Source organism: Diplotaxodon limnothrissa, unplaced genomic scaffold, assembly GCF_057381915.1.
Source record: "Diplotaxodon limnothrissa isolate DT_005_m unplaced genomic scaffold, D_limnothrissa_male_GT1.1 unmapped_scaffold_4, whole genome shotgun sequence".
NCBI lineage: Eukaryota > Metazoa > Chordata > Actinopteri > Cichliformes > Cichlidae > Diplotaxodon > Diplotaxodon limnothrissa.
The window spans coordinates 1,154,944-1,170,000 of record NW_028188558.1 but is presented as its reverse complement, the minus strand read 5'-3'; the positions used below and the strand labels follow the sequence as shown (position 1 = coordinate 1,170,000).

General features: G+C 40.8%; 1 protein-coding gene across 1 annotated transcript in view; it reads right to left on the bottom strand.

Moving 5' to 3' along the window:
• Positions 1–15,057, bottom strand: part of LOC146606847 (protein NLRC3-like) — a 1,106,670-nt gene that overhangs the window by 325,388 nt on the left and 766,225 nt on the right. The window contains exons 6-8 of the mRNA XM_085349209.1: positions 11,095–12,389; positions 10,001–10,174; positions 9,184–9,357 (exon numbers count right to left, since the gene is read on the bottom strand). Of these exons, the coding sequence (XP_085205335.1) occupies positions 9,184–9,357; positions 10,001–10,174; positions 11,095–12,389 (1,643 nt within the window). The remainder of the gene's footprint in view (positions 1–9,183; positions 9,358–10,000; positions 10,175–11,094; positions 12,390–15,057) is intronic.

Genomic DNA, 15,057 nt, shown 5'->3' with positions numbered 1-15,057 from the left:
GTCTGTCCGGGAAAGAAAGGTCAGTTTAGCAACATCAGCCTTTCTGCCAACACCGCAGCAGATCGCATTTCTGACCTGTCAAGTGACATTTATGACCAACTGTGTGAGAAAGCCAAATGTTTCAGTGTATACTCAGTCGCTCTTGATGAGACCACAGACATCACCGACACTGCCCAGCTCCCAATGTATGTCCGTGGTGTTGATGACAGTTTTGAAGTGATGGAGGAGCTGCTCACAGTAATTCCAATGCATGGCCAGACCACCGCTCAGCAGATATTTACAAGCTGTGTGATGCCATTGAGAATGTTGGTTTGCCATGGAAGAGGTTTGTTGGAATAACAACAGATGGAGCGCCATCAATGACAGGGAGGAAACATGGACTGGTGGCACAAAACAAACTGGAAGAGGAAGGCGTGGAGGAGGCCATTGCTCTGCACTGCATCATCCATCAGCAGGTCCTTTGCAGCAAATGCCTGAAGTTTGACAATGTGATGTCTATTGTTGTGAAATGCATCAACCAAATCAGATCCAGGGGCTTAAAGCACCGAAGGTTCTGTGCTTTTTTAGAGGAAATGGAGTCAGAATATGGGGATGTGCTCGACTTCACTGAGGTACGTTGGCTCAGCAGGGGAAATGTATTAAAGAGACTTTTTGAGTTGAGAGCAGAAGTGAAGCCTTCATGGAGAAGGATGGAGTTAGTGTTCCTGTGCTAACTGATCCCAAATGGCTCATGGACTCAGCTTTTCTTGTTGATATGACACATGAGCTTAATGTACTGAACAAGACGTTACAAGGCCAGGGGCAACTTGTCAGTGCTGCCTATGACAACGTGAGAGCATTCTCCACAAAACTGACGCTCTGGAAAGCTCAGCTCTCTCAGACAAACCTTTGCCATTTCCCAGCATGCAAGGCACTCGTGGATGCAGGCACACCATTCAGTGCTGACGAGTATGTTGATGTCATTTTGAGGCTACCGGTTACACTAATACTGTTTTCCCTTACTTTTTAACAATGTGAGCGGCTAATTCTAAGAATGCTCTTGTAAATAGCTAATTCTAATTTAGTGTGAATTAGCATTATTCAATAATGCTAACACTGTTTTCTCTTACTTATTAAAAATGATAGTAGCTAATACTAATACTCTTTTCCGTTGGGTAACAACAATGTGAGGAGTTAATGCTAAGTAGGCTGCTTTTAGAGGCTTATTCTAATTAGGGCTGAATAATTATTAGTAGCTAATGCTAATACTGTTTTCTCTTTCCTTATAACAATATGAGCAGCTAATGCTAATTTGATGTGAATTAGAATTATAATACTGAGGAGTTAATGCTAAGTAGGCTACCATTAGCAGATAAATCTAATTTGAGGTGAATAAGCATTAGTAGCTTATGCTAATACCCTTTTCTCTTGTGTTATAATGATGTGAGACGTTAATGCTAAATAGGCTTCCATGAGTGACTCCTTTCCCTTGCATTATAAAGATGTGAAGAGTTTATGCTAAGTAAGCTACCATTAGCAGCTAATGCTAATACTGTTTTCTCTTGCTTTATACAACTTGAGCAGCTATTGCTAAGTAGGCCACTTTTCTCTGCTAAGGATTTGTGTGACCATGATGGAAACTCTGATAAGCTAATGCTGCTAAGCTAATGCTGTTTATGGGCCCTGTTAGAATCAATATTTCATTCTCATTCTGTTGTTTGACAACAATAACAGAAAAATGTGCACTTGAGAACAAATTTATTGTGACTTCAGCTGTGAATGTACAGTTTGTCATTATTTAAGCTTCCATTTCCAAATGTTAGCTGACACTTTATTAGGTACACTGGTATCTATATCAGGTACACCTGTGACCTAAATGTTCCTGCAAACAGACTCCTTGGAGACCCCCTACATAAATATCCATGAACTATCCAGCTAGACTAGTGTGTCTGTCCCTGAAAATATTCCTGCATGTGTGATTGTTCATGTGTCATCTGCAGGAAACAAACAGGAAGTGAGTGAAAGACACAGGAAATGTTTCCAGCTATTCCTCCTCTATCAGACATTCTTCATACCTGAGAGTGTCCAGTCTCCAGCCTGGATCCTTCAGTCCAGCCGACAGCAGCTTCATTCCTGAGAGACCTGGATGATTGTAGCTCAGGTCCAGCTCTCTCAGATGGGAGGGGTTGGAGCTCAGAGCTGAGGCCAGAGAAGTACAGACTTCCTCTGTGATCAGACAGCCTGACAGACTGCAGACACACAAAAAACAATCTATCTGTCAACAACCGTTTTCTCTTTGTCACAATAACATCTATCCATTTACATCCATTCAATGTAACTTTATTTATAAGTGACAATACCCAACAGACAACAACAGTCATCTGAAGCTGTTTAACAGTGTAAGGTAACAGCCTCCAATATTAGAGAGAAAGCCCCAAACATCAGACAATCGACTGTGAGCAGCACTTGGTGATGGTGGGAAGAAGAACTCCCTCTGATACAAAGATCCTCCCAGTGAAAACAGGCTCCAGGAGGAGCATCTACCATGACTGGTTGCAGGGTGAGGGGAAAGAGAAGAGATGAGCTCAGAGAGACAAGAACAAAACAGAGAGACAAAAGTTAAGGACATGCAGTAGTGACATATAAAAGCATCAGGAGTGAAAAGAGGGGAGAAGAAAGCAGAGCATCATGGGAAGTCCATCAACAGCCTGAGCCTATAGCAGCATAACTAAGGGATGGTTCAGGGTCACCTGATCCAGCTCGAACTATAAGTTTTATCAAAAAGGAAAAAGTTTGAAGCTGATCTTCAAAGTAGAGAGGGTGTCTGTCTCCTGAACTCAAACTGGGAGCTGCTGCCACACCCAGTCCAACATAGCCAGGCTTTCTTTGCTGCTTTGACAAAACCTCAAATCCCAGTCAGAGATGATGAGCATCATCACAGTGATGATCATTTCTCTGTAACCCAGGCTTTCTGCTTCAGGATCTGTGCACGCTCACAGAACAAGGAGACCTTTAAACATCATTTCACTAAATGGATGGACTGAGCTCAGCCTACAGATGAACTGGTGCCAGAGATCATAAAGAACATCAAACAGTCAAATTCAACACTTTTAATGGAAATATGAGATTAATGCTGCAGACAATCATGAAGCTGCTGAATTCATGAACATCAAGAATGCAGCGAGTGGTAAAATAAAGATTTGACCTCAGTGTGCTCAGTGTTCCTGTCTATTCCTAACATATTCCTAACATGATAGCTGCACTTTAGAGCTCTAAAACTGGAACTGACACATGTTTAAACTCTACATGTTACTCAGTACATTCAGTTCTGACACTCGCCCACAGTCCAACAAAGGAAACATGGAGATCACATCAGTTTGTCACTGATGTGATCTCTTGGAGATCCCTAAAAAATACACGCACATTGGTCCCTAATGGACATAAATGTCCATTCCCCAAAAAGTGCAATAAAAATATTATATATTAATATTTTTTTCCACTTTAAATTGGTCAGTCTTTTAAAACTACTTCTCCCTGAAATATTCATATAAAGTTTTAATTATATTTTCGTTGTTTTAACCCTTTAAATCCCAGTTTTACTTCATGAGCGCCCTGTTTTTTTAGCCCCCAAAAACAAAAAAACTCAATATTTAAAAAAAAAAACATTTGAAGTAATATTTGATTGTTATTATAATTAGGCCTTTAGATGGACTAAAGATTGGCACCAAGAGTCATTTCGATCGCCTTTTATTTTTTTTCCAGGAGCGCATTTCATAAAATGCACACTATCGACCACGCCCAAAAAGTGCAATAAAAATATTAAATATTAATTTTTTTTTTCACTTTAAATTGGTCAGTCTTTTAAAACTACTTCTCCCTGAAATATTCATATAAAGTTTTAATTATATTTTCGTTGTTTTAACCCTTTAAATTACAAAAAAACGAAAAAAAAAACTAAAAAACTAAATATTTTCCTAAAAAAACATTTGAAGTAATATTTGATTGTTATTATAATTAGGCCTTTAGATGGACTAAAGATTGGCACCAAGAGTCATTTCGATCGCCTTTTATTTTTTTTTCCAGAACCAGAAAATGGTCTCCAGGCGGCAAATGCTGCTCGTCGAGGCCGAAATGAGTGCATTCTCCCGGGTTAACTCGCGACGATGATCGGGGCATGTTGCGTCGGACTCCTTTTTCCAGCGCACACTTCCGGTACCACGTGACAACAAATACGTCATTTCCTGTTGACTAAAAAAAAAAATGCACCCTCTCATGGTCCTAGGGACCAAAAAATGGTCCGCACGATCAGCGGGCGAATCCGCTGCTGCACGCCGGAAAAGAGGCGTCATTTCCGGCAGGTCTGTCCAAGCAGCCCGCTGTTTTCCAGCAGAGGTCAAATGTGAAGCAAGGGCGCCACCCGGTGGACAAATAAAAAAATTACAACTCTAAGGCCTGTAGTCCAAAACGAAACCTAAGCTGGAGACCTGACTTTCCCTTTGACCGTAATTTTTCTGGCGTGAAAAATAGCGTTTATAATGGGTTTCAATGTGGACATTTTTGTCCAAAGGGACTAATGTGTTTGGATTTCTGTAACTTAGCCATTTTAGGCTGATTTAATGAATTGACACCACAATTAAAAAAAATAAGAAAAAAAAACATTCTTTGACAAATTTGGCTATATTCCACTCAACACAGTGAAGATGGTTTAAAACTAAAAATGCAAAAGACAATAAATGTCCCTAAGGACCTCTGAGGGTTATTAGGGCAACTTAACCTGTTATAATCTCGTTAACTCATTAACTGATTAACGTCAGCAATTATTTTAATCACAGTTTTTAAAATCATGATTATTGTGAAAGTGCTCACTGGCTCTGAATATAAAAGCCATGGGTCACAGGAGGGATGTTGATCAGTGCTGGCTTGAAATGGGCGTCATTATGCGTCTCAGCCAATGGGAGCATTGAGGGTGGGCCTAATACTACTGCAGCGCTCACATGACCCAGGACAGAAAGAAAGGGGCGTGGACAGAAACATGGAGACAGGTACAGATCTTTGACATGTTCATTTTAAACTGTTCCAGGAGGCAGTGTTGATACAACTAAAGTTATCTGTTGTTGAAGAAGTCGGTCTGAGGAACGTTCTTAGGATCAACAAATGACGGCATGTATGAGCCTCAAGACGCAGCATCACAAGAAGAACACATGAGCTGTAGAAAAAGGAGAGACTACGAAAGCCACGGTGTTACAACATGAACCAGCTGTTGGTCTCTCTGGAGACTACTGGGCGTGGCTGGGTAACCATGGTTACCTGGGAGTTACAGAAACGTGCAGAACATGTGATTCATGTTGCACAGCAGTGGGACATTTGAAATAAAGTCAGCACACTCAGTACAGATAGTGCATCAAATATGATGCTGCTGCCAGACGTCTGCCTTTGAACACGTCCCTGCATCGCGCACAACACCAAGGTTGCCATGGCAATCACAGCTGACAGGGACAAAGTGCACAGCTGGAAGCCTGCAGGTATATTTAACATGATGTATTTCTCAGTGTCCTGTCGGTGTGTGAGAGACAAACAGCCTCTGTATGTGTGTGTAAATACAGCATGAATATGTAGAGGACATGTTTGTGGATATAAGTAAATGAAAGCTCTGCGTCATTTGAATCTTCTTGTTTCTGTTGCAGGTCTGTGACTGAACTTCTGGGAGGAGAAACGTTAGTTTCATGCTCTGTGATTCTGTGTTTTGTCATCTCTCTCAGGTGATGGAGAGCTCAGATGATGACCCCGCCTACGTGGTCAAATTCAAGTCTACATTCAGAACAGACCTGGAGACACGCAAGCAAAATGCCAACATTGTATATGTGAAAACTGCTGCTGGAGCCAGATTCAAGGAGCTCAAGTGTTTACCCAGATCTTACTGCAGGAACAGAGGGTTGTTGGAGGGAAACCTGTGGAAGCAACAACATCAGAGCCACCAGAGAAGAAGTTGGCCCTGTTGGTGCTTCATCAGAGTGTGAACAGGAGGAAGACTCAGCTGAGAACAGTGTGGTGGATACAGAGCAGAGCCCACCATCAGTACAGAGGCCTGTCCATTAGAGTGCTGCTCCAACATGCAGCACATGTACTTGGCCACAGCTGCAACATCTGTACCTGTGAAAGCTTCTTCTCTGTTGCTGCTCATATTGTGCAGAAGAAGAGAGTTTCTTTATCATCAGAAAATGTCAATGAGCTTGTGAGTCTTAGCAGCTGGCTCGGTGCAGAGGAGGAAGAACATGTCAGTCAGAGGAAGATAAATGCAGTTCATGTTGTCAACTCAACCTGGACTGTTGAAAGAGTTTTTCTTTGTCTGGTTTCTGACTGAGATTCTCCAAAGGAAATCCAGCACAAACACACACTTCACACACTCAAAGTCCTGCACAGTAAATGAGCTGATGAGCGTTTGTGCTGCTGCCTGATAACAGAACAATAGTTCTGCTGCTTCCTGTTCTGCAAACACACATTTATAAATGTTCACTTGCTGTTGATCAAAGGTATGTTGGTGGCTCTGGACGCTGAGGGAACTTTGTAAAAAACTAGATCAAATGTTAACGTCCTGGCAGAGGCAAAGAACTTTGATTTGATATTTGATTAGATTCATGTTTCAACTCAGACTGACAGAAATATTTGAACTGCTGCTGTGTTAAAGGGAACACTGCTGTTAGAAAGCACCTGATCTGTTTCTGCACACTGAATGTTGCACTTCTCATACTGCAGTACTATTAAAATAAGTACACAATGCACTACTTTTGAACTCATGATTGAATGTTGCTGTAACAAAGCCATTAATGGGATTCACAGTGTTCATGGTTTCCCAGCACAACAAATGATTGCACAAGTGTGACTGATCCACTTTCTAATGTGTGTGTAGCCCACACTGTGTGTCACTGTGTCACAGGTGAGTCTGTGTGTCCAGGTTCTATGAGGACAACAGGATATAGTGACTGAGTCCAGCAGCTTAAAGTCTGACTCCATCCTCCATTTAAATAACTCACAGCAACAACTGAATAGCTTTGCCTTTGTGTAGCTGACACTTCATTTTAATGTCCTTCTATTCTGGTTCATCTGGTCTCAGTTTCTATAAGCACACAGGTTTCATCAGGACTCTATGACCTCAGTAATCTTTGCTGGGCCTTAATGCTCTGAACAAAGCTGCACATCCATTCGCTTCCGCTTATCCTTTTCAGGGTCGCGGGGGGCGCTGGAGCCTATCCCAGCTGTCATAGGGCGAGAGGCAGGGTACACCCTGGACAGGTCGCCAGTCTGTCGCAGGGCTAACACACAAGGACAGACAACCATTCACACTCACATTCACACCTAGTGGCAATTTGGATTATCCAATTAACCTATCCCCACAAGCTGTGGCTCAATGTGAGCACGGCTGAGATGTTATTCTGATGAGCAAACCATGTGGCCAAACACTTTAAGAGACAGACTGGGATCATACCATTATGTGATGTGACATGTCCCATAGACAGCAAGGGTAGTGGTAGAGACCAGTACACAGAGAAATGGGAGCTGTACTGAAATGCAAGCGTGTCAGGAAAGAGTGAAAAGGCAAAATGAGCAGCATCTGGCTGCATTTCAGTGATATTGGAGACCACAAAGCTGAGTGCAACATTTATGTAATTACTATGCACTTAATACATACATATTATTAAAATTTAGGCTGTAATGGTTGTATTGATGTATAGCAACTTGAAATGCTCCCAAAAATGGCTCTACAGCATGTAAAAATATAATATAAGCTCTGGCGGACTTGGTTCTATGGTAGGTCTTAAAGGGTTAAATCAATACCAGTAGCTAATCCGATTGTTCAGTCTGACGTCAGGTGAAGTCATTTTTATGCATTTAAGAGCTGTGTTGAATTCAACATTACAAACTGAACATTAGAACTATCCTCTTCTCCAGGATTTTCCTGATTTAACATTTCAATATGATTCATTTTTGTTCTCTACACCTGCCGTCATCACTTCAATTATTCCCACTGTGGATTTGATCATATTGTTTGCCCAGCATCTCTACATTTTCCCATCCATACTACCTGGAGCTCATTAACACTATTAATACTGGAAACTGCTGTTGAAGCCTGATGGTGACACTTTCTGGTGAAGAAGTGAATTGCAGTAACAGGACTGGCTGGCTTATGATACACTGGACATTTCCAGCGCTTTGTTTTCTCTGCTCACAGACAACACAGATACACGCATGTATATACAGCCCACGTCCAGCTATGCATGCACTCCTTCTGCTCCATTTCTATAGAGAATAAACAACGTAACACAATCATTCTCCATTGTTTTCACTCAACCAGCTGCATTTAATGAAGGAGTTTGAATTTACTTTACAACAGCTGCTGTTGTTTCCTGTCTGCATTCATGTTCTTAACAGTACTCCACACATTCTTAACTGGTGTAGTTCTTCCTAAAGTACTGCAGTATTCCTGCCAGTACATCCTTTTAGTTTTCCTAACTGTTTCCTCTGATGCTCGTTGCTATTCTTTCCTCAATGCAAATTCATGCTAAGCTCCTTCATATCCATCCCTGTTTCTAAACCTGTAATAATTGCTTTAATGTGTCTTTGGCCTAATTATGAGTCTGTCCACATGTTTTTAGTTCCCCACTTGCTTTGGTTTCTTAGCTCTGATTCTCTGAAATGTATCCTTGAAATCATTTACTGGCATCTCTCCATCTCACTCCCACTATCCCCAGAACACCAGAGTATTCATCTCCTGGCCTCTTTGCATTTTCTCCAATCATCCCTGTTTCTAGAGTCTCGCCCCATCTGCAGGCAGTCCAAGAGAAACTGCCTCTGCCATTTTCTTCTTCTTACTCTTTGATTTTTCTCTTCACTTTCTCCATTGGGTCTTCTTAGACGCACTTTCCAGAAAGCAGCAACATTTTTTGTGCCCCATTTTTCAAATTGTGCATCTTACTTCAGCTTAATGTGTTTACTGTTTTGTTTTTACACAGGTCATGTAAAAGAAATCCTACCAGAGACTCGACAAAGCTGAACTGAAAGACAGCACGGGCAATAAATCAGAGCAGCACAGAACTTAAGCACACATATATAAGGTGATTTAACAAATCATGTCTGTTGTAAATGAGTAAGCCATTTATCGACCTGACTCAGGTTTTAAATCATCATCAGAAAAGACTGAATCCTGACCTGAGAATCCCAAGTGTACACTTTGGACTTTCCACTGCAGAAAACAGAAGCTTCAGTCCTGAATCCTGCAGGTTGTTGTTACCCAGATCCAGCTCTGTCAGACGGGAGGACTGGGAGCTCAGGACTGAGGACAGAGCTTCACAGCTTCTGTCTGACAGGTTACAGCCACTCAGTCTGAAGAAATGATGACAAGAAGACATGAAACACTTGTGTTAAAGTATATTCATGGTGCCATGAGGAGCTACTACATTTACAGTATTTCAACACTGTTTCAGGACATGCTGGAATCCTTATTGCCTCATGTTACAAAAGACAAATGTGGCAGTTTACTGTGACTTACATGGATTCATTAAAAAAACAAAACATACGACATTTTCGCCTGAAAATATGTTAAAAGTTTATTTTGTGACCCAGAAAGAGTAATAAGAGCAATATTAAAACTAAGTAGCTGCAGCCATTGTTGGAAACTGGAATTGGCTGGGCCGTGCTATGAATTCTGGGATATGGTTTTTCTATTTTGTTTTCCAGGTGGGAAATCAGGAGAAATATGGGAGAATGGTGGCTCCGGGAGATTTTCGGGAGGGGCACTGAAATTCAGGATTCTCCCGGAAAAATCGGGAGTGTTGGCATGTATGTTTCCAGGACATGCTGGAATCCTTATTGCCTCATGTCACAAAAGTCAAATGTGGCAGTTTACTGTGACTTGCATGGATTCATTAAAAAAACAACAACATATACACAATGTTAATTTTTTCCAAATGAAATTGATTAAATGATGTTAATTGATGAAAAAAAAATCGATATTGCTTGATCTGACCTCAGCGTTTCCAGATTGCAGTATTGACTCTTTATCCCAGCAGACAGAAGCTTCAGTCCTGAATCCTGCAGGTTGTTGTTACCCAGGTCCAGCTCTGTCAGACGGGAGGACTGGGAGCTCAGGACTGAGGACAGAGCTTCACAGCTTCTGTCTGACAGGTTACAGCCACTCAGTCTGAAATCAAGCGGGAAGGGAGACAAGATCAACCAAACAAATCAGAGCTTTATTGCTTTTTTGTTGTTTTTAAGCAGAAATCAGTGAGGTGCTGGTAGATTCTGTTCTTTTGGTTTATTACCCAACAACACACACATACATTAATATTTGTGACTTTTGTAATAGTAGCATTTACAATGCAAAGCAACAGCGATCACAGATTGAAGGGGCCTGAATAAAACTACAATGCAGTGATTTTTAAGATGACCTGTTCTTCCAATTTCCAACAACAGATTTCTCCAACCTTACAGTTAAAAATAATTCTTCATCTCATACTGAATCTTGGTGCACCTCCCCCCAGTTTATTAAAATGAAGAGGTACTGAAGTTGCTGTAAGTGATGTGTGATGCCACTGATTTCCTTCCTGATCCAATACAAAGTAAAATTCAGGCTGGTATCTGCGATACTGATGAAAACTATTCCTTCAGAATCAATACAAGACATAAGAAAATATGTTTTGTATAACATAAAAAGCCTGAATTTTAAAATATTCAGTTAATAATGAAAAACAGATGTGTCTGAAAATAATAAAACTGAGAAACATTTTATGGCCATTGCTACGGGCCATTCGATCCTTTTACAACCACTGCAAGAGCTTGGTTGGCATAGCCGGCAATACGTTGGATAGTAATAAGTCCGGTGGGTGATGGGCTCCACCAGGGCTGCCCTTTGTCACCGATTCTGTTCATAAATGTTATGTTTAAAGGCTGTATCAAAAGTTCATTCAAGTTACAATATTGTGGTCAAAAGTTCTCCTTTTTTCTTTTATACTATACAACTACGCTGTCTCATGGTTTTAGGACACGGATCTGTCATGGAAGAAATCTATGACCACTTTTAATCAACATTTTAAAAATAAACATGATCACAGATTTACTCACAGAGCTTTGTTGGAGGCTTTGACCACTGGCAGCAGCCTCAGAAGAGCCTCCTCTGAAGCAGAGTATTTCTGCAGGTCAAACACATCCAGATCTTCTTCTGATGACAGTAAGATGAAGACCAGAGCTGACCACTGAGCAGGAGACAGTTTATCTGTGGAGAGACTTCCTGATCTCAGGGACTGTTGGATCTCCTCCACTAGAGAACGATCATCCAGTTCATTCAGACAGTGGAACAGATTGATGCTTTTCTCTGCAGACAGATTCTTACTGAGCTTCTTCTTGATGTACTGAACTGTTTTCTGATTGGTCTGTGAGCTACTTCCTGTCTGTGTCAGCAGGCCTCGTAGGAGAGTCTGATTGGTCTGCAGTGAAAGACCCAGGAGGAAGCGGAGGAACAAGTCCAGGTGTCCATTTGGACTCTCTAAGGCCTTGTTCACAGCACTCTTGTAGAAGTGTTTCTCTGAATATTCTGTTGTTTCAGACTTCTTGGAGGTTGTTTGTTGTTGTTCCAGCAGATTGAGTCCAGAGTTGATGAAGGTCAGATGGACATGAAGAGCAGCCAGAAACTCCTGAACACTCAGATGGATGAAGCAGAACACCTTGTCCTGGTACAGTCCTCTCTCCTCTTTAAAGATCTGTGTGAACACTCCTGAGTACACTGAGGCTGCTCTGATATCGATGCCACACTCTGTCAGGTCTGATTCATAGAAGATCAGGTTTCCTTTCTGCAGCTGATCAAAAGCCAGTTTTCCCAGAGACTCCATCATCTTCCTGCTCTCTGGACTCCAGTGTGGATCTGTCTCAGCTCCTCCATCATATTTGACCTTCTTCACTTTGGCCTGAACCACCAGGAAGTGGATGTACATCTCAGTCAGGGTGTTGGGCAGCTGTCCTCCCTCTCTGGTTTCCAGCACATCCTCCAGAACTGTAGCAGTGATCCAGCAGAAGACTGGGATGTGGCACATGATGTGGAGGCTTCGTGATGTCTTGATGTGGGAGATGATCCTGCTGGCCTGCTCCTCATCTCTGAATCTCTTCCTGAAGTACTCCTCCTTCTGTGGGTCAGTGAACCCTCTGACCTCTGTCACCATGCCGACACAGTCAGGAGGGATCTGATTGGCTGCTGCAGGTCGTGTGGTTATCCAGAGGCGAGCAGAGGGAAGCAGTTTCCCCCTGATGAGGTTTATCAGCAGCACATCCACTGAGGTGGACTTTCTAGGGTCAGTTAGGATTGTAGTTTTGTGGAAGTCCAGAGGAAGTCGACACTCATCCAGACCATCAAAGATGAACACAACCTGGAAGTCTTCAAAGCTGCAGATTCCTGCTTCTTTGGTTTCAGTAAAGAAGTGATGAACAAGTCCCACCAAGCTGAACTTTTCCTCTTTCAGCACATTCAGCTCTCTGAAAGTGAATGGAAATATGAACTGGATGTCCTGGTTGGCTTTGTCTTCAGCCCAGTCCAGGCTGTATTTCTGTGTTAAGACTGTTTTCCCAATGCCAGCCACTCCCTTTGTCAGCACTGTTCTGATTGGTTCATCTCTTCCAGGTGAGGCTTTAAAGATGTCTTCTTGTCTGATGGTTGTTTCTGGTCTGTGTGGTTTCCTGGATGCTGTTTCAATCTGTCTGACCTCATGTTCATCATTGACCTCTGCAGTCCCTCCCTCTGTGATGTAGAGCTCTGTGTAGATCTGATTCAGGAGGGTTGGGTTTCCTGCTTTAGCGATGCCCTCAAACACACACTGGAATTTCTTCTTCAGGGTGGATTTAAGGTTACGCTGAAAACGTCCACTGGGAGTTCCTTTAGAAATAAAGAAAAATATATATATATTGAATTTAAGTACTTATCAAGGGTACATGACCATTTCTTTCCTGCCCAAATTAAGTGCTTGTGAAGAATCAGGTCATATTCTTGCAACATTATGAAATTTTAGTTTTTCCATTAGCTGATATATTTACAGATATCTTCTTACTGCTCAGTAGATGATCAGCCTGCTTATTCAGCTTCATTCTCTTCAGGATGTTTGCTGTGATCTTCACAAATGACGCCTTGCTTGAATTATTATAGTTGAACTTTTTCATTTGTTTTGAATCGAGTTTAGGCTCACACTTTTGATATGACTCTAGAAAAACAAACAAAAACATAATAACAGATCCATCACAGCATTATTAAGCTGTTGCATGCTTTGTTTTTTGTGTGTCTGCCTTTTCTTCACCATCATGTGTAACTGACGCCTTTTTTGTATTTATTAATAATTCACCATCACATCATGTCAGATGTTTAAGTTATTTCATGAGAAATTTTAACTAAGTACATGGGTGTTAAAGTAATGTTTTTCTGTATATTTAACCAGTTTGTAGACATCAAAGCCCTGTTTATTTTTTATTTTAGCAAAACATCCTCTGAGGCAAGAATAATGCAACTAATTAGCAAAAACAAAAGAAAGAAAGAAAACATGTTTGACATAAATTACATTAATTATAATTACAAATTATATCCCCAAATTACAAAAACTGCCACTTGAAGGAACTTTATATTGTTAGATAAAAAACCTATAAAAACAACAAGAAGAATTAAGATTTGTAATTATACCAGTATATACAAGTCAGGAGTACTTATGCACTAAGGGTTGACCGGGAATGATAAAGTGGATGATAAATAGGTAAATGTAATCATCAACAGTCAAAAATAAAAACCAAACTAGACAAAAAGTCGGTAGCAGGTAGACAGAAGTTAAAATAAATTAACTAATATAGGAAGTATGAGACAGGGGGACCGCCTAAAGCTTAATGAAGATTACATTTAAATTTAAAATTCAAAACTGAAACTAAAACAATAAACCATCAAAACAAGTACCTAGAAGTGCAAAACCAGAACCACATTGTTTTGGTTTTGATTGAATTGACCGCTGCCTTTGAAACAGTAGCCCACAATATTCTAATATCTTGATTAAATGTCCTAGTGGGCATTAGTGGCACTGAACTTAAATGCTTTAGGTATTATCTGACAGAGAGAACTTTCTCTGTGAACCTTCTTAGTTCTGATTTTTCTGCTGGGGTTACCAGCAGGCTGCAGGGGGTTAATTTTAGGACCATCGCTATTTCCCCCCCCCCCCTTTCTTTACATTTTAAATGGACTGATTGATATATACTGCTTCTCTACTCGCCCAGAACACTCACAGCAACAAAACAGAGGTGATAATGTTTGGGCCTAGTGGCCCATATGAGTCCTTTTTTGTTGTTTAGGGAAGATACCGATTCACAAGGTCCCGAATCGATTCGATCCACGACTCTATTTAATTCAATTTGATTCAATTCGATTCGAATTGAATCTGGGAAATTTTGACTGTCAGAAATCAGTACATTTACATATTTTTGTATCTATAAAAAGGAAGCTAACACACGCAAGACTTTATCAAAGGTGTGAGCATCACAACAGATGCCTTTGTGTCAAAGTAGCTGAAGATAAAACACAGAAAAACATGAAGGTGTTTTCCTGGCCTTGGATTTTATATTCTGCAGTACATCAAAAACAAAAGAAAACCATTAATCAACATATGAACGTTAACTCTGATGTTACAGCGGCTTTATTAGAGACACGGCTGAGCGTTTTGCATAATTTTAAAAAGTTTAAATTTGTTCAGTATTGAACGGCAGAAATTAGGTTTTCTTTTCGGAAGTATGTAAAAGGAAAAAAAATAGCAGCAGACAGGCTGTAAACAACGGTAGACTTGTGCGTAACAAGCAAGCGAATAATGCAGAAAACAGATTTTTAGATGGGAAACTGTTCTTGAAGTACAGAGAGAGAGAGAGCTGTGCATGAAGTGTGATTTTATTGTGGTGGAAGCAAAACAGTAAAAGTCAGAGGGAATTCATGATGATTGATTGATTGATTGATTGATTGATTGATTGATTGATTGATTGATTGATTGATTGATTGATTGATTGGTAATTTATTGCAACATG